General features: G+C 46.3%; 2 protein-coding genes and 1 long non-coding RNA gene across 7 annotated transcripts in view; 1 reads left to right on the top strand and 2 right to left on the bottom strand.

The window, feature by feature from the left end:
* ace (angiotensin I converting enzyme (peptidyl-dipeptidase A) 1) overlaps positions 1 to 18,350 on the bottom strand; it is a 51,066-nt gene extending 32,716 nt beyond the window's left edge. Inside the window, exons 1-5 of one of the 3 annotated variants that reach the window (XM_069185671.1) lie at positions 18,229 to 18,350; positions 17,524 to 17,636; positions 15,492 to 15,822; positions 4,846 to 4,958; positions 2,989 to 3,180 (exon numbers count right to left, since the gene is read on the bottom strand). The gene's annotated coding sequence lies outside the window, so the exon portion shown is untranslated. Of the gene's footprint in view, positions 1 to 2,988; positions 3,181 to 4,845; positions 4,959 to 5,055; positions 5,154 to 8,163; positions 8,252 to 15,491; positions 15,823 to 17,523; positions 17,637 to 18,228 lie in introns of those variants that run through there. The other 2 variants (XM_069185672.1, XM_069185673.1) reach the window with 2 other exon arrangements.
* Positions 18,351 to 18,372: 22 nt separating this feature from the next.
* Positions 18,373 to 25,379, top strand: cyb561 (cytochrome b561). Its single transcript, XM_006638131.3, has 5 exons — positions 18,373 to 18,580; positions 21,292 to 21,390; positions 22,180 to 22,283; positions 22,725 to 22,882; positions 23,708 to 25,379. The coding sequence occupies exons 1-5, from the start codon at positions 18,373 to 18,375 to the stop codon at positions 23,898 to 23,900; spliced, it is 762 nt and encodes a 253-aa protein (XP_006638194.1). The 3' UTR covers positions 23,901 to 25,379.
* On the bottom strand, positions 19,047 to 22,780 carry LOC107079245 (uncharacterized). Of its 3 annotated transcripts, none has more exons than XR_011183903.1 (4): positions 22,693 to 22,780; positions 22,138 to 22,379; positions 21,219 to 21,460; positions 19,047 to 19,990 (listed from the first exon to the last, which is right to left on the bottom strand). It is a non-coding gene; the product is annotated as an uncharacterized lncRNA (long non-coding RNA). The 3 variants fall into 3 exon arrangements; XR_001480194.2 differs by having other exon boundaries at positions 22,138 to 22,382; positions 22,693 to 22,773; XR_011183902.1 differs by having other exon boundaries at positions 21,219 to 21,493; positions 22,138 to 22,382; positions 22,693 to 22,773.
* Positions 25,380 to 25,614: the final 235 nt, after the last annotated feature.

Here is a 25,614-nt window from a genome sequence, read left to right on the forward strand (position 1 = left end):
TTTTTAACTCTGCAAACATGAAACCAAACCAGATAACATCATTTATTTCCCCTTAAGTGAAATTCACATGGGGAGCCATTAGTAATTCACAAACACACACATTAAAAATGTGCTCAAACATTAAGCTCTCAACCGCATGGTCAAATGACACAACTACTGAGACGTGTTCGTTTTTTAGAGTGAAATCTACATCCCCAAGGAAGAAAAAGAAACAAGCTTTATCAGAAGCCACCACTACATCTTTATTGTGTACCTGTTTAAGAAATCCTCAAGGTTTTCAGGCATAACATACACAATTTTGATCCTTTGGGTCGTTGCACTGTTCCGAAGGTTTCGATTCCCAGCACTGAGGCAACCAGACTAGAACCCTGATGATCCTGATGAGCTTTTGATGAAACACCTATAAAAGACCAACTCCCTGACCTTCAGCTGTCTCAGTTTTAAAATATAGTTCAGTTTCGTGAGAGATGAATGTACATTGTTGGCATGTCTTAACAATGGAGATTTATGTACCAAAACTATGTTTGCAATCTGTTACAGTGCCCAGGTGCTTAAATTCCTCGATTCCATATTCAGTCAGGACCCCGAACAGTTACAAACAAAAGGAGGCTGTTCAGAACATCTTGCCCGTTTGGTACTGATTAGCTACCGAACACTCTCTGAACGTGTCAACTAAAGCCTTTCCATGTTCAATGCCAGTTCCTTCTCTCTCTCTCCTCTACTATATTAAAAAAACCTCCAGCTCGAGTCTTTTGATTGTGGGCTGGAGTTTGAATTCTGCCCAAGAGGTCTCTCGGGACTTCCCAGCCCATCTCACATTTTCCACCTTTGCTTTCCAAGCTCTCCGCTCCCCTGAAATCTGCACACGTGTGTCCAGTCGTCTTGCCCGCAGTCCTGTATGTTCCTCCTGCTAGTCGGGGTTTTAGAGGGAAACATGACCTGTTCACAGAACGCCGTGTAGCCTGACCCCTTTTCACAGCGGCGTCCCTGCACCCCAGTCCGTACATTCAGGGCAAAACCCCTAATGTGCCGCATTTATCCCAGTCCCACAGCTGGAAACTCTTCTCTTCCCTGGGGCTTGTGCTTCTGTGAGGTGGGATCAATGGTACTGCGTGGGATTCTGCTGTGCTTCCTTGACTGATTTACAGGCGTCTCCAGTATTTCCACAGCACTGGTCGATAACATTCTTGCCTCTTTTCTTAGGAAATTACGAATCACTCCCCCAAGTTTCAAAACTCATTGTAATGGACCCTGACTTTCATCCATTTTTCATGATCGTTTGCCAACGGCGACAGGCAAACCGAATTCTACTATGAGCTTGTCCTGTAAACCCTGCTGAACACATTCTAGAATGCATGCTGTGCTCTGTTCCAAAAGGTGTGGTCTTATTTCACCGCGGGTGGGATACATGCTGGGTGTTATACTGCAGCACGGCGGTCAGCAGTCCTGGAGCTGGACATGCAATCCCGGACTTGGGGAGCTACAGTATCTGTGTGGACTGCGGATGTTCTCCTTGTGTTCACATGGGTTTTCCTCCCACAGTCCGGAGGCATGCTGCTAGGTTAATGAGCCTCTGGGGAAGCTGGCCCTCGTGTGAGTGTGTGTGGATGTCAGTGTTTGTGTGTCGGCTTTGTGGTGGACTTGGTGTCCCTGCCTCGTGCCTGTTGCTTGCTGGGATTGGCTCCGGCTCACCTGTGACCCTAAATTGGAAGAAGCAGTTACAATGGACAGATATAAATGGCTGACCCAGCGCTCTGACCTCACGCTTCTCTCCCTGTCTGTGTGTCTCCTGGAGAGCAAGCTGGGGTATGCGAAAAGACAAATTCCTAATGCAAGAAATTGTATATGGCTGATAAAGTGATCTTATCTCATTTTCTTATATATTGCTTTAGATTAGAGTTATCAAATTCCACTTACAAAGCGTTTCTAACCTATTACATAATAATCAAGTGTTACCCAAGATCAAGACAAATACTAAAAATATAAATCATGAGCTCCTGGGCGTGTCTGACTGCAACGCTTTGCCTTTTATTCCTTTGAGAGGCAGTATTTTTGTCAACACATTCAACTTCAGCCTTTGGAGTGTTGGGTTGTTCTCCAGCTTCGCAAGCTCATGATCCCACCAAACGGGCTAGATGGGACCAGTGCCCTGCTCTCGTCTGAAACCTTTATTTAATTCCTGTGCTGCAAAGACATATTGTCTAAACGCTGACAGATATTCTTTTTATACATACATTCATAAAGCATGCTGAATATGCTGACAGGCCATTGCAAAACATCACCGCAGCCGAAATTGCGTTATAACTTATTGCACCATGTATCAGTAAACTATTAATCTGAACTTTAAAGTCGCTCATAAACCCACGGAGACTTGATAACTTTGTAAGCACCTACAGCGGCCTGATTTATTAATTTATTAACACAGATAAACAGAAGCTGAACAATATCTTTCTTCAACTGGTGTCTAACCTGACATTCACTATTCTGTAGGACTTTATAAACACTGAAAACACCCAGATCACACGTGAATGCTGAAAATCCTCACTCAATTCACATTCACACTGCCCTGCCTGGACACAATATATTACTTTTAATAGGAACAAGTAAAGGTTCGTCCCGTGCTGAAAAGAAAAGAATCGCAGCGTTATGGCTGTGGAGCCTTCTTCTGTTTTCTTCGGAATAAACCTTTACTTGTTCCTTTGCAGCCTGCGCGCGCAGACGCGGCTCCCCACTGGAATTACTTTCAATAACCGCTTATCCGATTCTGGTTGACCCAGGCTGACCCAGAGCCTGTCCCGGGCCTGGAAGCGCTGGGCACAAGGCGAGATCCGCCCTTAACAAAGACCTGACCGTGGTCCGCCGATAAAAGCAAGCAGCTCACCTTCAACATGCAAGTAAAGGGCAGGAATCCCAGCGCGAGTGGGGTTCAGCGGGGCACTGGGGAGTGAACAGACATATAACCGGCAGGACTGAGCACCTGACATTTACCGTAAGGTCCAAGTCCCTCCGGAGAAGACGATGGAAGTTGCCATCCCACTCACTCAGTCGTGCAAACGCTGGACTGGAATGTGGGACAACAGGCCAGTCAATCGCAGGACAGACACACTCACACCAGGGCCCGTTTACAGAAGTCAATTAGCCGTACCAGCATGTCTTCAGCCCTTTTGGTGGGGACCGGATCTGAAATGAATATAAAAAGCCTCAATTGCTGTTGACCAAATTAAAATTCGGGAGCGATTATTATATACAATTCACTTTCTCCGCAGCTGTCCTGCCTCCTAATCGTTCCTAACCCCATTCCCCAAAAGCACACCTGTACTGTCACAGTCCCCTCACGCACCCCTCCTCCACTCCAGCCCCCTCCTTGCAGTGACCCCTGGTTCACTCCCAGCCCCCAGCCGAGCGGGCTAAACCACATCTCGTCATGTCTAAATACTCCATAAACATCCTCGTGCCACCTGTTCATGAGGAAGAAAACGGCACACCTGGGCTGACTGAACAGCTGGCACATGGAGAGAGTAGCCAGTTGGAAACCTCACTCCCTCTGACTGCCAGTTTCCCCCCTTGTTTTCCTCATTAACAGGAGGTTTTCTCACAAAGCCGCCTCTCGCCACCTTGGGATCCTCAAAGCTCTGATTATACTGTTCAAGGACCTGCCCGCAGAGCCCAAGAGCCTACAGCTGAATTCCCCAGATCTCGGCTTGAGGCTGAGACCATGGGCAAGAACTTCAATGCACTGGGAGCTGTGCTTAGCAAGAAAGCTAAACTTGTCTCTGGGCCGACTGATGTACTGTATATAATCAACTGATGGAATTAAAGGAGAAGATGATCTGTCGGTATGTACAGTAGCTGAGGTTGAATTAAGTCAGCCCTGGTCCTGGACTGCCTTTAGTCTTCTGGCCTTCATTCCTACTGTTATCAAGGACAGTAATCAAGCTCTATTGGCTCCATCCAAGAATATTAGGACTACCACACAGGTGAGAATGAGAAATTTTAGGCAGATTACTTTGACCTGCCTACCTTCCCCCCCTCTTCTTTCAACACACCAGAGCCTACACAGTACCGGAAGCTCAGTGCTCAGTGGACGGGAATAGCAGAGTTCCAGCCGACCAATCGCATCCTTCACTCAGTGACAATCAGCCTATCGTGTGCCAGCAGCTGGAGAATCACAGTCACAGTCAGCTAGTGACATGACTCAGGCTCGAACCCTTGATGCCTGGATCAGAGAGCTGAACTCACCTCAGCCCATGACAATCTTATTCGTAGACTTTGAATAAAACGAGCAGCGATGTGTGCATTAGAATGATTATGATAATGGGCCATGGATACTTTAATTCATGGCTTTTCTTAGAGTCACCCCAGCCTCAGAAAGGGGAAAGACAAACACAGCTGTGTGGGAATCAGGTCAGAGATAAATAAGGGGGCATTTCAGATGTAAACTTCCAACTCCACAGGAGAAGGGAAGAGCCCCGCGATAGAGCCTGCTGGTGTTTCAGATCCCCACTGACCGTTCCTCCGTGCTCTTTCATCAGAGTGAAGCTCATCTGTTGCTCATGTGGGGCCGTCACACCATGTTCCCCTGTGCGTGTGTAACCAAGACCGCCCAGCAGTCTGCTGCCCTGAACTCTTCACCTCCAGGGATCGACCCCCGAGATTGTGAGTGATGCCGTCCTTCCATTAATCTAATCGGGGGTGAAGTCAGAGTGCAGACAACATGCAAGCCCTGGCCAACAACAATAAAAAACTTCCTGCCTACTTTAAAGCCCAACACAAAGAGGGACACTTCCCTTTAATGGAACACAAAAACAGTTTTTTATTGTGCTTTAAATTGAATCAGTGACTCACGTCAACACCGGCTGTGGAGATACAGTAGTTGCTGTGTTGTACTTTCTTTGCTAATCACACCAATCAGTCCAGGTGTTGCTCCAGGGATCACCAAGTACAATACATGCTCTAGCCTACGAAATACAAACAAATATGCAGGGTTTTTTTAGATTTTAAAGCTTCTCCTAAAGACTTCAAATCTAGCTGTTTCTTTCAGTTTTAAATCCTTACCACAACTGCATGGTGTTCTTGAGCCGTTCCCCTGGGTTAACCATATTTATAACCACGGAGGTATTAAACTGCACCACACTGTCCTCTTCACATTAATTCAACAAGCTCTGCAGATCCTTTATCATTCTTCACCACACTTCACTCTGCCTTTACGCTCAGGAAGAATTTTAAAATGAAATGAATAAAGCACAAAGAAATCCACGCATCGTTTTTTATCCCGACACTTTGAGACCACAAACCTTCACGCCTCGAGGTCAACACCGACATTTAATGCCCTCTCAGCCCAATATCAAGTGGCATCTCTGCCACCAGGACCAGTTACTGTTGTTTGGAAGACACAGCCCAGCAGAGCCATTTTGCTGAGAACACACTGCTGGTTTTGATCATTACTTTGCCTTCCTTCAATTTCCCATAGTAACGTGCAGACAGATAAGGGGACAGCAGGAATAAACTTCTATGCTCCATTAACTGGCTTGATGGCCTCCAGCTCAAGGGCACTTTGGGTTTACAGGAGCCTTTTCAGAACCGACCATTAGTTTCCACACAGGAAGCGAGACATGGAAGCGTCTGCCTGCTTCCCTGCTCTCTTCTTACAGTTGAGAGCGGCCGGGCTGTGTTCTTCTGCTATGCCACCCACTCGGTTTGGAACAGCCAGCCGCGCGCGTGTTCACATCTCGGCTCTCAGAGGAAGTGGCAAGTGCGGACAGCTTCCTCTGACCCGCCCACCTCTGCGCCCTTTGGCTTTTGACCTTTTCATGGGGCTACAGGGTCACACACAAGAGATCCAAGGGTACAAGGGTGGAGGGGGCCTGCCTGCCACCGGTGAAGTTGCAGGGGTCACTGTTTCAGTAGGAGTGGAGAGAGCCCTTACTGACTTGTCCCAGTTCCTACCCTCAGCACCCTCCTTTCCTTGGTGAATCTAGGCCACAACGGGGTTAATGACATGGGCCAGGCATGGCCCTGCAACGTCTCAATGTTGGGGGTTACTGTTTGAGCCAGGTGGGGTGGCCCTGGAGTAAAGGTTCTGAAAGTGAACAATCACCCAGCCCCAGGACTCCATGACCCTGACTCAGAACACAGGCATGTTCCAGGCCTAAGGGAGGGACCGCCAAATATTTCTCTTGCAAAATGCTTTTTCCTCCTAATCTTCCAACAATTGGCCATCCCACAATGTCAGGCTCTCATACAGAAATGCAAAAATATATATTGTACAGTACTAAGGACATTTTAACACTTTGTCTGCAGTTTAAGTGAACAATGTCAAGTGAAAACACTTTTCACACATGGAAAAACAGCCCAAGTCAACATGTGGGCGAGTCTGTCTCTTCTGACTGATGTCATACCTTTATTTGGCTATCCATTGTTTCGCCCCAGCTTTCAACACTTGGGCAATGTTTTGGTCTGATATTACAGCAAAATATTTAAGAAGTGTCAGTGAGAAACTAAAAATACAATGTGGCATGGTAGACAGTATAGATAAACAAGTACACTGATCAACGAATCACTATTCCTTCCACTGACCAGATTAATGATGATCAATATTACTCTGTATCAATGTCTATTAATCTTTTAATAATGTTTTATTAACGTATTGGAAACTGAAAAAAAGAAATAACAATTTTTATATCATGCTGTGTGCAGTGATTAAGCATCAGATGTTAATTTAGAACTGTAACACTTAAATCAGATGTTAATTTCTTTATGTCTAACAGTGTAATACAATTTCTGAAGAATAATGCATGCCGCTTGGAGCCAAAACTAACATTAACATACTTTCTTGTTTTTCTGACCTCTGGAATAAACCATGTGTGTGCCTCCCTTTAAGACACACCTCCTGCATGACATGTTGCCAGTCTCTTTGCCTTAAAACTGGGATTTTCTTATCTTGAAGGCACAGACATCGACCTCAGGCTAGACTCAGATGGGCTTCCATCTCCACAAATATGACCCTATAGCCTTCTTGTAGATACGTTGAGGAAAATATCACCAGCCTTAATTTTCCTGCATCTCCTCATGATTTCCGCTGTGGCCCAGTCCTTTTCCGGGGGACGTCTAGACAATTTTTTTTATGATTACCTCCGAGAGTCACAGGGATAAGCTGGACCTCAACCAGGAAGCAGCGCATGTAATTTAAAGCACGTAAACAAACACACCAGCATACATTTATTACAAATAAACCGTTTTGCATGCGTGCATGTTTTTAATGAAGCAAATAAGCAATCCACCTACGACTAAATTCCTGTTTGCATATTTTCAGTATGGTTCAGAGTCTGTATTTTGAAGCCTGACGAGTTAACAGGCCTCAACAGCTCTAGATGAATAGGCACTGTATATACAATAGTCTAGATATCTCGTAAACTTAAATGCAGCGTTTAAAACATTAAAGTAATTATTTGGGTGACTACTGACCCTTTTTACTAATCACACCGGAACACAAATGCTTCCGTACAGTTTACTGGGAAAATTGCTGCTGTTGATTTCTTTCCCTTTTTGCCTTTTGATCCTAGAGGGGGCAGTGATTACAATTAGTTGGAGCCAGTAGCTCTGGCTGTACAGTATATTGAAACTCACAGCAACGCAATGTGGCCTTCCAGGGTAAAAGAAGTGGACTGTACCCTTTATCCCGAAAGACTGGCACAGCCAGGACACAATCTGGGAACATGGATGCGGAGCTGCTATGATTCATCATCACCATTTTCTAACCATGATGGTGAGGGTCGTGATGGTAACTGGCTGGGCAGGGCCTTTCCCCAGCAACAGCCTCCAGCTCCTCCTGCCCCAGCTCCCAGAGCAGGGGGCTTTTCCCAGTGGGCTGAGCCGGGTACACCAACAGAGGGGGCAGCTTGACAGAAGAGGGGGGGGATAGGCATCAACTCTCTTCTCTCGGTCCGGAGGAGCAGTAACTCTGCTCCAGGGTCCCCCCAAGACTGCCGAGCTCCCCCCCCCCCCCCATGAAGAGAAAGCCCAGCAGCCTGACAGAGAAAACCTCATTTCCTCAGCTTGTATCTGCCATCTCTTGGTCTCAGTCACTACCCAGAGCTCATGCCTATAGGTGAGGATGGGGCCGCAGGTCGACCAGAAAAACGAGAGCTTTGTCTGGAAACTTACAGTAGCTCCTGCTTCATCACCGCGGCTCGGGGCAGCGTCCGCATTACTGCGCTCAATCCCACAATCCCCTCCGCCCTCCTTCCGATTCATCTCTATTAAGAAAAAATAAAGTGCCGTGGGTTTTCAAACACAACGAAAAGACATTCTCAGGTCAAACTCGATAAGTCAAATGCTCGCAGCCAAGCTTTGTCATCAAATCTATATCACTGCCAGGATGTAGTGCAAAATGTTGTTTGGGGCTGGAGAGAAGTCAACATATAACTTCAAAATTAAAGCCAGCTCTTTTACTTTAGGATAATGGCCATAATAATTCAAACACCCTTTTGTTCAGACAGGCTAATAGGCATGTACATCTAAGATTCATCCCCCTCAGCTCTTTTTTCCCCTCTTCACTGTAGGGTCTGCACTCTGCTGTATAACTCTATTCACAGGCTTCAGGCTGCCTCTGGCTGTAATGGAACTCCTTCAAGTGTGGCGAGACTTTAATAGCTTGGCGAATCCAATCGCCACAGACAGTGACAGATTCGACGCACAGTCATCGGGTCCCAGCAGGGTTCTGGTGATTTGCAGCCAGAAGTCAGAATGAGATTCCACTGAACCCCCATCACCCTCCTAACTTTTCACAGATGCTGCCGGTTCCTCAGTTCTGTGCCTTTATTTCTGCACGTTCCAATTTTGTAACCTCAGGCTCTCACAGAATCAACTTCGCCTGATTCCACCCACTAACACTCACCTGGCCAACACAGACAAGTGAATTCGATTTTAAAGCAAAAAGTTAATGACATTTCCTTCCGCTTCCCACGGAAGAACACTTAAAATAGGAAGTATATAAGGGATCACAGTCAAAATACAGTGATTGTTAGATCATGGAATACAACCATTGTGTATAAATGGTAAGGCTTTTAATAACACTCTTCGAGGCGGTTTGGAATAGTCTAATCTGCAGAAAGTTTTCAACCTCACAGTAGCCAGGCATAATACAAACCTAATTGTCATATGTAACTAAGTCTAAAACAATGTAATATTTCTAAAGAAAATCTGTTTCTTATGTTTCATATTCAGTATCATTTACATGACATACAGTAGCATGTTTATTAACTTCTGTCTGTCTATGACAGGTTCAATGAAAACTCCAAGTGCTTCTCAGAAAGAAGTTTATGTTCTCTTTTTCCAGCTCTAAGCTGTAAACGAGAGTTGGTCCTTTCCAAAAAACTACCCAGTTCGCCAGGGTTTGCACTGGCTATCTAGATCTGACAAATAAAGTAAATCTACATAAGGGTAAATGATCAGACCAAGACAAGACATGAAGAGCAGGAGTTGCTGTTTGATTGAGTAATTCACTCACATCAAAACTGTTAGCTAGATTAGAAACACAGTTCCAATGAGCTGAGTGCAGACAGACCCACCATCAGCCCATACTGTATGTGATTCTGCTCTTTAATGGGCTTCAAAATGAGCACTGCCACTTAACACAGTGCTAGAGAGAAATCTACCAGTTGAGCAACCTAAAAGCATCCTAAAAAAGCTCAGAATATGCAGCTCAAAAATAAGTGTGGCCTTAAAAACACAAAGTATTTTGTAACATGCTGTTGGTCCCAAATGTAATATTGCCTAACCAAACACATGTGGATGCACACACTCTAATACTTCCCAAACGGCCCTGTCAGTTGTACTGTATATTATTTCAGGCAGAGTTGTTGATTATACAGGAAGAGGTTTTCAGTTTCTGGCTTAATTGCAGGGCTCAGAGCAATTTTTTTAGTTTAAATTTATAATCCTTGTTATGAAAAAAGGATTTATGGCCAATTGTCAAAGTTCAACTTTCCCTGCAGTGTTCCACGAGTTGACAGGTGATAACACAAAGCAGGTAAACACCTTGAAGTCAATAACCTACAGTAGTAAAGGTGAGGGGGAATCTCTAAAGGCCTGATGTTTAATCCCTTGATTCATGAAAGTTCTCGGCTGATAGAGGCCAAACTGCATATGGATCCTAAGAATTACACCTGCCCTTTACTGTAAAAGGCATACAGGGAGAGGGCGAGAATAGATAGAAAATGGCAGCAAATTAGTCTAAAAATGTAAGCCAGAGAAAACACACACACATGCACGAGACTGGAACAGCCAATTAACTCACTCCCTCACGCCCCATCAATCTGGAATCATTAGGCTTCGTTACTCCAGCAGGAGAGGAGTGCAGAAAGGAGGGCTGATGACACTGTGAGCTCACCGCTGTCCATCAGGGGGGACATGTGCCTTTACCATTTGAATGGCCAGCCTGGGAGTCTCGGGGGGCTCTTTTTAAAACAGGGGAGCACCAGGCTGTCTGGGATTGTGTTTAAAGGCTGCAACAGTCCTGCAGGCTCAGCACAAACTGTGCGAAAGAGACTGAACTCGTCACGGAGCTGCAGGAGCTCTGGAGGGGACAAAGATCAAAGACCGTCAAGCACCTTCCAAGCCAAAGGAAACCATTTAGAGCCAATTCTGATCATGGCAGACAGCGTTTTGGAAGCATTGTGAGATGCAAATGTTCAAAAGGTTCCTGCACACTGCAGGTAGACAAGGAATGAACGTGTGAAGACAGCTGAGGCTGACTGACATGCCACCGAAGAGCCTGGCAGAGACATTCACAAACAAAAAGGAAGGGTAAAAAATGCTCAGCTCCTGAAGCACAATCCTGTGCGCCGAATGGAAAACGCATTTCGCCTCCTTTTTCTATGTAACTTCTTTCTGCCTGCTGAAGTGTATATAAGCAAGAGCAGTTTTAGAAATACCAACTACAGCACTCAGATAAGCTGAAATAATCTAACATGTTGATATACTGGACAGCAATAAGCATTAAAATTAATCAGCCTTCTATCGAGGCCAGTAAAACAATAAAAGAACAGTTATCATCCCATTCTATACTCCCCTGATGTTTTTCCAGAGCTCTAATATGTCTTCCTGCTATCTCAGCCGTAATCAGAAGTGACAAAGATCTGTGAAAAACATACAGAAGGCTGCTTGCAGCTCATTACCTAACATCCTACATGCATAAACCACATCGTTCAGAGTTTAGATCTGAGCTAAATAACAGGAGCTGACGTTCCTTTTTCACATACAGCTGACTCTGCATTCTTCAGTCTCTAGATTAGCTTAATTAGCCCTAAAGCAATCAATAACTATCGTACTGTACCCAGTGCCAGTGTTTCACAATAACCAAAACCCTCTCAGCTACATCAGATTCTGTTGTGTACAAAAGGTACAAACACTGTTTAGCTGAACAATAAAATGGCCCATTTTTATATTTTAGTGTGCATGCCTATTCATGAAGGCCTGCTTTTTTTCCAGTTTTCTATGTCTTAGGGTATCAAATTTGAGTGTCTTAGGGAATTTAAATTGGAGGAGTAAAATTATACTATGTGTGATTTAGTAGTATTTGGAATATTTAATGTAGATTTGATCATCAACTCTGCTAGAAGGTTATTGCTGCTCTGGAGGCAGTCCAAACGGAGAACAACCAGACTAAATCTACTGTAGGTCTGAAAGGTCAGGGTGTCAGTTTCGGTAGGGTGCTGCAAACGTGTGCACTCAAGCCACATGTACCCACTTGCCCCAGTCTCTCCATTAAGCTTCTACATTGTGCTCTGGACACCCTTACCGTGCAAGCTCCCCCCACAACAACCGCTGCCCCAGTACAAGAGGGTTTATATTCAAAAATGATGGTGAACCTATTAGTAGAGAACAGGGCTTAGGTCAGGGCCACACTCTGGATGGGACACAGGGACTGTGTAGAGACTCCAGCTAAGCATGACTTTGCATGACTGGAGGATTTGGTAGATATCTGTCATAAAAAAATGCTTAAAATCAGCACTTTTCCCACACAAACACAGGACCTCCATATCAGCTGTTATAAAATACGTCAGCTTCCCTACCTGTAATTAACTGTACTGGCTACTTTATGTGCTCTAGACGATTGTGGTTATAAACTTCTGTACCTTAAAGAAACATTTACAGTTCGTTGTAAAAATGTACAACTTTTGCAATGGACTGCCATCCTGTCCAGGGTGCGCCCTGCCTTGTGCCTGTTGCTTGCTGGGATAGGCTCCGGCTCCCTCGCCCCCTCTATTGAATAAAGCAGTTAGAAAATGGATAAGAATGACTGCAATTACTGATTTCGAATGTTATTGATCTACATCAGCTGCATTTAGATCCTTATGTGTTGCAGCCCTGAATATTGAAAGACGTCCCTTCAATATTAATTTTAAAATCCCATTATCTTGTCACTCCAATGAGTTTGGTACGAAAAAGCTGTGGGGAATTGTTCCTCGCATGGTTACATGTTTACAGCAAGGGTCGGGACTGAGGTGGAAAAGATGATTTTCATTCACGTACAGTATGTGACTCTGGAACTCCCAGCTCGTTAATATCGAAGGAATGCCTTTCACATTTAATCACAATTTCTTCCTTCCCTGGTTTTGTGTTCCCAAGGTAGTTCTCTTTCATTTTCATCTGTGTAGCTCATTTTCTGCCACCCTGATGAACTCACTTACACCAGCTCCTCAAACCAGCAAAATAAAACCCAGCAGGCTAGGAAAAGACCTGAAAACTGAGAGCATGAATGTTGGGGTGGGGAAGGGATTAAGAGACGGACAGTGCTCTACAGCTCACTTACAGTACCTCTGTGGAATAATATCTGGTGCCTGAATGTTCCAGCCCGATGTTCTGTCTGGAGAGAAAAACATTCCCACATTCTGCTCATGGTAAATTAGTTAGGAAAGCTGCCAGACTGCCACAGGAAGAAGCAAAAATCTGCTCCAGCAATCAGGGCTACTCAACAGTGGCCCATCAGAGCCTCTCTGCTGCAGCACCTCAGTCTGTCCAGCCAATTCACAAGCGCTTCATCGAACTCGGTGCTGAAGAAGCCGGGAAGCAATGGGCGCAAGGCAGGGTACATACACCCTGGACAGAACGCCAACCCATCGCAGGGCACATCTACTGTAGGTACAGACACACTCTCGCACCAGGGGGTGTTTTCTCAGAAGACAATTAACCCTCCCCTCTGCGAACACACAGTGAGAACCTACAAACTCCACGCAATTAGAACCCAGGTCCAGAATTGAACCCAGGGCTCCAACAGGGCAAGACAGCAACCACTATGCAGTGGTTCCCAGTTCTGGTCTTCACACCTGAGCCAAGACCTGTCACATAACTGAACTACTGATGACGCTCATATGACCAATTTGAACCTCTTGATGGCTTCCGCCCTTGAAATACTGGCCGGTTCCTTCTAACTATTTCATTTTATCAATAACCCAAAACATCCAACTTTCCAATAGGCGAAAATCCGTGAAAAGGTTCCCGTTATGCACCACAGGATTAAAGCCATCCAAAACCTCGTTCAGACAGCTGGAAGGTGCTGACTCTCAGCTCTCTGGCTCTGAGCTTTGGTTAGATCCTGCCTAGCACAGTACAATGATCCCTTATGGACACATTAGCCTTCTTTAACCTTCTTTACCAGCAGCAGCTGGTAAACATTTTAGCCTGCTGCTCCTATACACATTTGATTGACCTCCCAGCTCTCAGGCAGTCAGAAGCCAAAACAACACGCTAACACTGAGGTTTGGGACGGGGCATCTCCAGTCATCAAGAGTCCTGTTGGCTATACAGGCACTGTACTTCTCAATTAGAAATTGATTAGGATCTAAAAAACAGATGAACTTCTGTCTTGTCTGGATAATTCAATTCCGATAACTCAGACATGGCACCTACCCCTTAGCTCCTACACGATAAAATTTGAACATGAAATGTTGTCATGTGAAGCATGTTAAGAAAGTCACAAGGGTATCATTTTTCACCTGCGTGACCTTCCTCTGCCTACAGTATTTGATATTGAAATATTTATGCATGCCTTTATTTCATTCAGATTATATTACTGTAAGGTCTTCCTGGGGTATCTCCCAGGGTACCTAATAGGTTTTAGTATCCTATTTCCTGAATTCTGCAGCCCAGGTGCTGACTAATAGAACGTCAGCACAGAACTGCTGTCCTCAGTAAATTGCGCTGCCTCCCAGTGAAATTTACAGTGCACTTCGAGGTTGCCCTGCTCTCCTATAAGGAACTGGATGGCCTAGTTCCAGGTAATTGAAATGATTTACTTTATTTAAGTCCAGTTTTTAATCTGAGATCTGCTGACTCAAGCCAGACCCCACAAGACAGGTGATAGAGCCCTCTCTTGTTCAGCACCATGTCTGTGGAACTCACTGCCCCTGATCCACATGAGGGGCAAACTATTCGCTCAAAGACATGTTTTGTCACGAAATCTCTTAGTGTGTAGTTTATGTCACACTCCAACATCATGCCCACTGTCCCAGTTATCATTTTGACTGACTAGTTTTATTTTTCATTATTAACAGGAATTATTTCAGAACAGCTGCAAGTCACTTTCTCTCCTCTAGGTGTGCTACTACATGTGCTCATGCTGTACCTCTTTGGGTGGTTTGAAGCACAGAGCACTCGAATTGTATAGCATGTTTTTTTTTCCTCATATACATGTTCTTCCTAGTTACCAATGGTTATACAGTAGATCCAGATTTATTTGTCTTTTATGTCATGTCATTTAGAAAACCGCTCTATACCACACGGTGTCGCGGGAAGCTGGAGCCTACCCGGCAAGCAACGAGCGCAAGGCAGGGTACACCCTGGATGGGACACCAGTCCATCGCAGGGCCAGTGCAAGCCAATCACACGGGGGGACTATTTGGAGGCCACGGTAAAGGCAGAGGGGGGGAATTTGGCTAGGACACCGGGATAACTCCCTACTCTAATCGAGAAATGTCCGGGGATCTTTAATGACCACTAAGAGTCAGGACCTCAGTTTAACGTCTCATCCAAAAGACGGTAGTTGCCTTTTATATTTATTAGAAAGATCGGAAAACGGTCATGGCCCCAGAATGTAAAAGCAGAGGACGACAACCATGATGGGACACCTGCACTCACAATCGAGCACACAGGCATAATTTAAAGAGAACAATTGACCTAGCTAGAGGAGCACACAAACGCTATCCTGAAGGAGTCCTAATCCAACACTGAAACCAGGACCCAAGAGCCATGAGGCTACAGTACTGATAAGAATCACTTTGCTTTTTTTATGGCATTCCAAATAACTAAAGCACTTGTATTGCACACAAAACAAATAAAACTATTAACAGTGACAGTAAGACAAGTTAAATTGTGGTAATTTACAATTCATTTTGTGTTTGAAATGCAACACACCAAAGCCTCCACTACCACTGAACAGCATCTAACCGCAGTCCTGGATAGTATGATTTTGAAGAGACAACCTTACTCACCAGAAACAGCTCTTCTTGCTCCACCTTGTGGTTTTTAGTGGGTGGTGCAGGACAAGGTGGACAATGAAGTTGCAGGTACAGCAGTTATTCAATTAAAGACCCACTGCAATGTGGCAGCTACATCTGCTGGCTCCTAGCTCCTGTGTCCTGGGTTCGATTTTGTACTGGGGTACCTTCTATGTGGTGGGTGCTGGTTCTCTCTGTGACTCGTGGGTTTACTGCTCAGAGGGACTGGAGTCTTATTCATCCTGTCCTCCCACCATCGGCTCTCTGTTTCTGGGACAGGTGCAGGTTGCCGAGACCCTCCCCAGGAGGACACACACCTCATGTCCTGAACAGATCAACGTTGGTGTCAAACACTGATCCAAGCAGCTCTTCAAGGCCATAGAAATTACATGATGACCCTAATAAACAGCATCACATCAGTAGGGACTGCTCTCCCACTCACTGAGAGCTGGTGTGTGGGGAGAGTACTGGTGCGCTTTGGCTGCCGTTGCATCATCCAGGTGGGGGCTACACACCGGTGGTGGTGGAGCAGAGTCCCCATGACCTGAAGAGCACTTTGAGTGGAGTGACAGAAAAGCGCTACATATAGTAAGTGTAGGAAATTATTATATCTGCTCTCTATCACATCAGTATATTTTGTTACATTTTCCAAAAGGTTCTGTGCAATGGGAGTGTTATTTATCCCTTTAATTTTGCTAATAGTTTAATATATGTACTAAACAGTCACTGTTTTCCCCAGCAATCAGTTAAGGACTGATCACCTTCTATGTGCACACAAAAGCCGTAAGGAAAGCCATTCCCTTCCTCAGCACAGCAGTACTGACCATTCGGGCCTCCATCATTTTAAAAATGAATCAGAGGAAGCCTGGAGCTCATCCCTGTGACGAGACTTTCCTGACACCCCACTGTAGCTACTGGCACTCTGTCAGGCGCCAGTGACAGGGACACAGGCTGCACCAGCTGTCAACAGCAGCTCCCCAGGTCTCCAAGGCAACCAGCCTGAGGGCTGAGGGCCGGGCCTGTTTCCATCAGTCAGCCAGACCACGTCACAAAGGGAAGGCAAGACTCCTGTAGCCCAGCCCAAGTCGGAGCTATTGACCAGGAGGGAGTGTCTACGGGCTCCTGTCAACATTCAACAGTGTGCTGTAGCAGTAAAAGAGTTTCTGCTGGGAGCAGGTGCTGCCGGCTGGCACAGGGAAAATTCAAGTTCCTTTTTTTTTTTTTTTACACGGACAGCCAGGAACAGTTCTTTAAATGTGAATGAGCTTCGGGCTTTGCTTTCTGACTGTGGCTGCTACGTGAGCGTTTATTTTCCAAAGCAGGATCCCGAAGTCCCAATAGGAACAGGAATAGAAAGACGGGCAGCTCCTTGATCGCAGCCGAGGCCCTGATCACATCCCTTGGGCAAACAGGTGGAACGGCAAACAGCAGGTAGGTGCCATGTCTGTTCTCCTGGCTTCTGAGCTGCAGTTTCCTAAAAGCTGCCCTGTCGGTCCTCAGCACTGACAGGCAGGGCTGTGGCTGGATTAGTGAAGCTGCTAAAATGTTCCATTTTCATTTTCCATCAGTTTCCAAGGTTTCGGTTCAATCAAAATGAGGCTTCTGTTAAACAGGGGTATAGGAACGTAGACCACCTGCTATAGGATTTTAGGACTTTGCCCTGGGAACACTTCCCACTCACCCCTTACAAGGATATCTTTGTTCCTAACCCATGTTGGAAGGAAAACGGGGCTTTAATTAATCTGATTTTTTTCAATCTTTGATTGACCTGATTTAATTGGCAGGTGGTCTGGACAGAGGGCTCCCTGTTGGGCTGTGTGGGTCTGTGCTGTGTCATGCAGTGGTTCACACCCTGGACACGCCTGGATCATACTGTACATGAGCTTCAGTAATTCCTGCATGGCCGGACACATGATGTTCTCCTCAAAACTACTTCTAAGATGTTGGGAGTTGCTAGTCATGTTACTGGATGAGTCCCGGTTTTATGTGATGGAGGACTGAACAGAACTGTAGCACAGAACAGTACCATCCAAAAGATTTCAATTCTTGATTGCTGGTGCAGTCCAGGGTCCTTCTTCAGTCTTGTGCAATCAACACAGCATTCTTGATGCCGCTACCGAAATGTGTAAATCTGAATCACTAATAAAGAGAACAAAGCAATATGTGAATATATTGATATTTCTTAATATTAGGATGTAATTGGTTTAAATAAGCAAATAAAAGATAAAATTTTACATTGATACCTGAGATTACATTAATGAGACAATGCAGTAGTTAATGCACTCTTAAATAGGCTGTGCCTTTGTACTCTGTGGCTGGAACGAGAGAATAAACTTATTGGTTCTTTTGTCTCTGGCGTCTAAAACTCTCACTGCACCGTTTTAAAGGTTTAAGTCGCAAATACAGATTGGTCTTGGGGAAAGGTGATTAGAAGTGATCTAATTACTCTTTCAGTTCTGCCACAGAGCCAAGGGATCTGCAGCTACAATTTCCCTTATCAGCTCTTCGGGTCTAGACTGCTACCACAACCAGTTCACTTTCCATAACCGGCTACTTTGCATGTGCCTGGACGAGGTTTCACATGACAAGTTTTCATGTAAAAGAGCCTGTGCGTGTTCTTGATCGTTCCGGCAGTGGCTTCTTCAACTGATAACATCAATGGCTGCTGTTTGCCTTCGGGTATGAGCTACACTGTAAATGAATGAATCATCTGTTCCAATCGCTCTCTCACCTGCTGCGTGTCTGATTAACTGAGATCTCTTTCTCTGTCCACCTCCTTGTGTTCCTTCTTCTCCTGCTGCCTCTTTTCCCATCGCTCTCCCCTCCACTGCTCATCCTGCCTTTCCCAGCCCTCGCGACCCGGCGCTCCCAGAGCATGGCGGACAGTCCGGTGGAGCAGTCCTGCCCCTCTCAGCTGCCCTGGCTGGTGGGGGGCTCCCAGGTGTTCGGCTTGGCGTGTGTGGTCCTCACGGGGGTGTGGATGGGTCACTACCAGGGGGGCTACGCCTGGGACGGCACCGCCAGGGAGTTCAACATCCACCCGCTGTGCATGGTCATCGGACTGGTGTTCCTGTACGGGGACGGTCAGTGCAAGACATTTCCCACTGCCTGGGTTCCATTTCCAAAGCTTTAAGTACAGAATCCCATTTGTTTCTGACAGCAACTATCAGAACTTTCAGTATCCAACAAGCGAAGTATGGAAATGACAGAAGAGACACCACTTACATAGCTTTGAATCACTGGCTGTAGTGGACAGCACAGTGACAGAGAGATTAATTTTGCTGCCCCAGGAATCCTGGTTTCAGTTCTAGCCTTATCGATCCTTCTGTATGGAGTCTGCATGTTCTAACGGGGGTGGGGGGGGTCATCCTGTTTATTACCAGGCACTCTCCTTCTTCTAACTTCCCAAAGACACACAGATCAGGTCTGATCAGGCCGACACCCGGGTCACCCTGCGCTGACCAAGCACGGTACGATACAGTCTCCCTGTCCTGCACGCCCCATGAAAGACGAAGACTGGATATTTCTGGAAGTCGAGTTAAAATATTGGCAGTTAATTACACTTACCCTTTGTTCCCCATAGCATTATTCTTCCTGTGAAATGATCAGCGTGATCTGAACGTACCGCACTCTGAACGAACTGAGACGAGTATTCAGTTTGAGCTTGGATCAGCACTGATATTTCTTTAGGGTCAGCATGAGGAGGCCATGGCAATGGGAATCGGTGTCCTCATGCCTTTAGGATGAGATTAAAGTAAACACACGAAGAACGAAAGAGCAGGTGTGGCTGTAGAGTGTAAATGATTCACTAGCACACTGCTGCCTCGGAGTCTTACTGGCTATGGGATGGCATGGGGGTTCGTTTCTCCCAGACAAGTTCCTCTCGCATCTTAAAAACATCCAGGACAGGTCTGACTGGTCAACCACAAGGAAGTGAGCAGGACACCTGCCCACTGACGAGAGAGGTGCCTCTGTGGCTGATGCCAGGAATCAACTAGGGGTTTCATGGGAAGATAAATGATTTTCATTCCCAAATAGCACAAAGGTTTTACAAAGGCAGGAGGCCGATTGTCTCCTGTGCTCTCAGACTTGTGACAAGAGCTGATCTACTGGCTAAATATCCAGATCCTCGTTCAGAGGGAGGACAGACTGGAATTCAGGCCGGACCACAGGGTCTGGGCTGAATAACTCTCATCCAACTGAGAAACTGACTGATCTCGTGTTTAGAAATGGGTCTGAATTTTCCTGTGCGGACCATCTAATAACACCTCCAAACTGTCCATTTTTCTCTCCTTTCATGGCTCGACCCAGGTCTCCAGGAAGGCCTTCCGGAAAAGCAAACGAACCATAAAAACAGCAATTAGAATCCGCCGTAGCTGAAATGGAACAGGGTGACATTCTGCCCAAGTGCTGAGCCTTGGCTGTTCTCACATGGAGGAGAGAGTCTCCAGGCAGTGCTCATCACTGCCTTGCTCCTTGAAAATGTCATTTCTCTAAGGAGAAAATGAAAATAATTTAATAATACAGGACTCTGAAAAATTACAAATTCACCTGCTGCTTTATATGCCATCCTGAGCTTCTTGTGAATTAAAATCTATCAACGATGAACAAAACAAGATGATGACATTTTGCCGTTTTCACCGAGCTCTTTCTTCCCCCTTCAGCCTGTGGTTTTTAGATAAACTAAATGCTTAATGTTATTTAAATCACATCTGTTTCTTCTAATTTTGCCTGTTTTTCTAACATAAAGGACAAAGAAAAAACACAGCCGGGCCTTTTTACTAAGTAAATTGAATCAGCAGTTGGCCCCAGGCTCTCAAACCCTCACTGTGAATTCAGTTAGGAGGTTAACTTTTAAAGGCCACGGGATCATTAGTAAGTTAGCCGTTTCATTTTCTCACTCAGAACACTTCACAGCAATGGCCTCAGGGGGCCAGGAAAGATTAGACGCACAGGGTGCAGTCTGGCCCAGTCGTTATCTCCCGAGGCCTCATCGCCTGCTGCTGTACCTCACTGGCCAGCCAGCAAGGCTGAAGCCTGACAGCTCCGGTCTCCAAGGGAGACAAACCACATTAAAGATGTTGACTCCAAGTCTATTTCAAGCCCAGAAAGGTGACTAAGAGGAGAGGGTATTGAGAACTGAAACCAGAGTTCTTTTTTCAAGCTGAAACTGTGTATCTTGCGTTTAAAAACAAGAGAAACCTGAAGCTGTTACTCGGTGCAACTGGCATATTTGATTGCAGATTGAAGAGTCATCTAAGAACCTTGCTCAGCCATTCCCTGAAGCCTGAAGGATGCCAGGGTATTGGCTCCACCCGAATCGCTGGGCACCTTATTTCAAATTATTATCTTGTCTGCACTTGAGAGTGGAATTAACCTGGACTGGTTTTTTTCTGAGTAGCACAGTGGTTAACATTGCTGCCTCGCAGAGCTGGGGCCCTGGGTTCAGTTGTGGACCTGGGCTGCTGTCTGTGTGGACTTTGCGTTGTTCTCCCTGTGGCCTCAGTGCTCCAGTTTCCCCCCACATTCCCAAGACATGCTGCTAGTTTAATTTGCTGCTGGGAAAACTGTTCCTTGGCGAGTGTGTGCCTACAGCATATGTGCCCTGTGATAAACTGGCGTATCCTGCCTTTCTCCCGTTGCTTGCTGGGATAGGCTGAAGTGGACCTGCGGCCCTGAATCGAAGACACGTTAAGAGAGTGGATGGGCAGTGTCACTCACTTAAAAAGAAGCATGGCCTCCCTTCCTCTCCTCTTCTCACACTACTGTATCTCTCTCTCTCTCTCACGGGCAGCGCTCCTGGTGTTCCGAGTGTTTCGGAATGAGACCAAACGCGTCACCAAGATCCTGCATGGCGTCATCCACCTCTTCTCCCTCATCATCACCATCGTCGGTGAGTGGGCAGCTGCTGTGTGGCACGCGGGCGTTACGCTTCCTTTTCAGGAACGATAAAGCAGCTCACGCTTAGTAGACAATGATGTCATGCGATTAGGTAGCTGTAATAATAATTAATAATTTCTTACACCAACCTATATAGCACTTTCCTGGACACTCGACTCAAAGCCATTTACAGTACAGGTAATGGGGACTCCACCAGTGTGTACCTCCCACCAGAATGATGTGATGACAGCCATAGTACACCAGTACACTCTCCACACACCAGCTCTCAGGGGGTGGAGAGCAGAGTGATGAAGCCAGTTCAGAGATGGGGATTATTAGGAGGCCATGCTTGGTAAACGCCATTTGGCCAGGACAGCAGGGTAACACCTCTACTCTTCTCGAGAAGGGTAGTCAGGACCTTGCTTTTACGTCTCATGCGAAGGACAGCACCTTTTTACAGTACAGTGCCCCATCACTGTACTGAGGCATAAGGACCCCCTCAGACTGCAGTGCCCCCTACTGGCCCCACTAACAACCTGTGCTTTCCCAAGGTCTCCCCTCCAGGTACTGGCCAGGCTCACACCTGCTGAGCTCCACTGGGCTGCCAGCTGGGAGCTGCAGGGTGATATATCTGCTGGCTTATCAGACAGAGGCAGTCCCAGGAGTGACCCCGATAACCCATCTCAATGCTATCGCATGCAGTCCTTCTCATCTCTGAGCACCTGGGTGTGGGATAGGCTCATCTGGAGTGCTGTATTACCTTTCTGATGGCTCTAATTCTAAATCCTGGGTGTTTGTTCAGGGCTTGTAGCGGTGTTTGACTACCACGCCAAGAACAGGTTCACCGACATGTACTCCCTCCACAGCTGGTGCGGCATGCTGAACTGCGTCCTCTTCTGTATTCAGGTGGGCCGCACACAAACACCCCTTCTCCGATTCACCTCCTTTCTGTATTCTACTCTACACATCTTCCTCCACAAAAAAGTTCGCAAGCATGGAACACTGCTGAGAGACACACAGAAAAACACACTAAACTGGATCCTTTCAAATTAGCATTGAGACGAGGCAGAGAACTGCCTCGACAGCCTGCTTAATTAATAAGGGGAATGATCCCTCTTTTACAGAGAATGGCTGCCTCATACCAATATGTTCAGGGCTTTTAGAAAAAGTAAAGAGTAGAGTACAAAATGTCTGTAGGGACTCTTAAAAACATTGTCACAAAAGAGTGATGAGAATATTTGCCGTTATATCTCGTTGTGTTCTTGTGTGGGAAAGGCATGGTTAACATAGTGCCCAGGGCACTGACGTACATTACCTGCAGTGACTGTGTGTGTGATTTCCATGCAGTGGGTAATGGGCCTGACTGTCTTCCTGTTCCCTGGAGGCACACCAATGCTGCGCAAGTGGTACTTGCCTCTGCACCTCTTCTTCGGCCTGACACTGTTCGCCTTCTCCATCGCCAACTGCCTGCTGGGCATCAAGGAGAAGCTCCTCTTCAGCATCATGTAGGTCCCCTGCTGGCATGACCACCTGCCGGGGCTCTGCCAGCTGTGCTGTAGGGGTGCCCAGCCTCAGCACTGTCATTCCATGACAGCAGGGGAGGTTTAGCCTTCTAATCAGTTCGTTACTAAATCGCACCTTGATTGGTTAATCAGCCCAGGTGCTAGAAGGTGCTTAGATGGAGCAGAGCTGCAATGGAATGGAAGCTCCAAGGCTGACTGTCCCTGCACTGCTGTGATGTTGTTGCTGCACTTTTAAAAAATAAGAGAAACATGATTCTGGGTTCTCTGGCTTCTCCCACAGTCCAAACACATGCCAGTAGGTTCATGGGCGCCTGGAAGCAGTGGCTTGTGTGTGTCTGTGTGGGCTCTGCACTGGACTGGTGACCTGGCCAGGGTGTACCCTGCCTGTTGCTTGCCAGGATAGGCTCTGGCTCCCCTGTGACCCAGAAGAGGAAGAAGTAGTTAGAAAATGAATACAAAATAAATAGTAATTAATACAGCAAACCCCGGAATTATAGGAATTCCTACTTGTCATTCATCTATTGAAATGGTGTTTAACGCATTCTTCAGTAACTAACAATGAATTAAGTCATATATTGGAAAGGACAAGGCTGCCCCCTGCCCTAAACACACTGAACAGCAGCTTCCCTCCCATGGAGCAGAGGGTTAAACTTAGGTTCCCAGTCATTCTTTATTATTTCCAAGAAAACTGCCAACAAACCCATGAATGTTGCATTGAAGAATGAAGCAGTTCTGTGAACTTGCACGAGCTGATGTCTCCCAGCTCTGAGACAGGGCTGTTAAATCTGTGATCCTCTACTCACGCAGGTCCACCTACTCAAAGTTCCCCCCTGAGGGGGTCCTGGCCAACGTGCTGGGCTTGTTGCTGGTGGTGTTCGGGGTGCTGGTGGGCTACATCGTGACGCGGAAGGAGTTCAGACGCCCCCGCCACCCAGAGGAGGAGGCCTTGTCCATGCACTTCAAGACCCTGACTGAGGGGGAGACCCCCAACACCCCTTAAAACAACCCCTGACCTGCCCTCCCCCCTTATACCTCCCCCCCCCCACCAAGTCCCTGCCAGAGCTTTACAGCAAAGAGACTGCAGAGCAGGGAGAAGCTCCACTCCTGCTCCATCGGCGCAAATCTGAAGACGTGCAGTTATATCTAACACACAGCAGTGACCAGCTTCATGCCTGGAGTATGCGGAGGATTTCACCTGCAGGCAAATGCCCAATTGTTCTTAAATCCCAGGTGAACTCTTCAAATCACGAAGGGACACAAATTACCCAACATCATACTCCGGATTAACTCATTAATAGCTGAAAACCTTACGAAACTGGCACCTGGCAGTACACAGCTATGATCGGGATGTCCCCCACTGCAGTGGACACAACTGGGTGAGTCCTGCCTGAGCTGAGCGGACTTGGGTCCATCAGGGATCTTCTGTCCGTCTCGGCACGACAGTGACTCCTGGGGCCCGATAGGCACCTGCCGGCTTGCAGTGGTGTTAGCGCAAGACTGCTGCTCCCCCAGTCAGAGCTGGCGTTCCTGTAAGGCGCTGCGGAGCCCGCAGGCTTGCCAGCTGGGGACTGGACAAGGTGATGTGTTGGAGGTCCTCATTCTCAGCACAACGTACAGCAGTCCCCAAGGAAGGGAAGCGATTCACAGAGCGTCAGCGACTGCAAACTAGGTGGGTTCAGAATCAAAAATATCTGTAGACTCCAGGTTTTTTGGTCAACGAAAAGTTGGTCCCAAGTGAAATGAAAGACTACGGACAGGGCAGACGTGGAGAACAGGAACTACGAACTCCTGGCATGAAAGGCTCAAAGCCAACAAGATAATCTGATCATAGCTGAAGGCAGGACCCCTATGCCAAAAACCCCAACAATTTAAAATTTTAAATTTAAAATCAAACTAGCAATTATGACCGCAGGTCAGCACGTCCGTTATGATTCCCGTCAGTACACAGCCACTGTTTCAGAGTGTCAGTTTCACACTCCGTCATACTGAACCTGGAGTGAAGACGGTTTTACCAATGTCGTACTGCGAAAACATTTTAAAGAAAAAACCCAGCAGCGTTGGCACTTAAATTTCGAGCATGACAAACACTAGGAGAAGGTATACTAGATGACCGATAACAGCCTCTATGAAGGGGAGAGACCATCGTAAGAAGGCCGGAGCTTACAGCACTGCCACTCCTGTCCTCCTGACCTTCACAATGGGCTGCTCTTGACTAGGACAGAGAACGCCATCGTCAGACCACGCCCGTTATCTTTTAAATGTGCCAAACCATTTACATGAGTCAACCGGCGCAAGCTTCAAAGTGTGTATTTTTTTAAGATCATGAAAAAGAAGTATTTAAAATGATGTCCCTGCCTTGCCGACTGTGTGAGACCTGTTCCAAGCCCCTGGAGGGGACTTGTGGGGCATTAGGTGTGCTGTCATCTTGTGTATAGTGACTGCTCTGCTGTATTTCTCCCAATAAATATTTAATGCATTTTTTCTCGTTTGCTGCTTTAAGGGAAGATATACAAATATATACAAAAGAGAATATATACAAATATGCATTTCAAAGGAAATCCTTTTATGAGAAATGCCACAAGAATGCCATTCTGTAGCTGCAACACCAACTTCTGGGGAAACCAAAATCATTGGAAATGTTCTCTTAATGAAAAGTGCAGTAGATAGGCTTGCCCTGAGAGGATCACTGAGAATCATTCAACAAATCATCCTCT

The sequence above is a fragment of the Lepisosteus oculatus genome, chromosome 28 (genome assembly GCF_040954835.1).
Source record: "Lepisosteus oculatus isolate fLepOcu1 chromosome 28, fLepOcu1.hap2, whole genome shotgun sequence".
Lineage (NCBI taxonomy): Eukaryota > Metazoa > Chordata > Actinopteri > Semionotiformes > Lepisosteidae > Lepisosteus > Lepisosteus oculatus.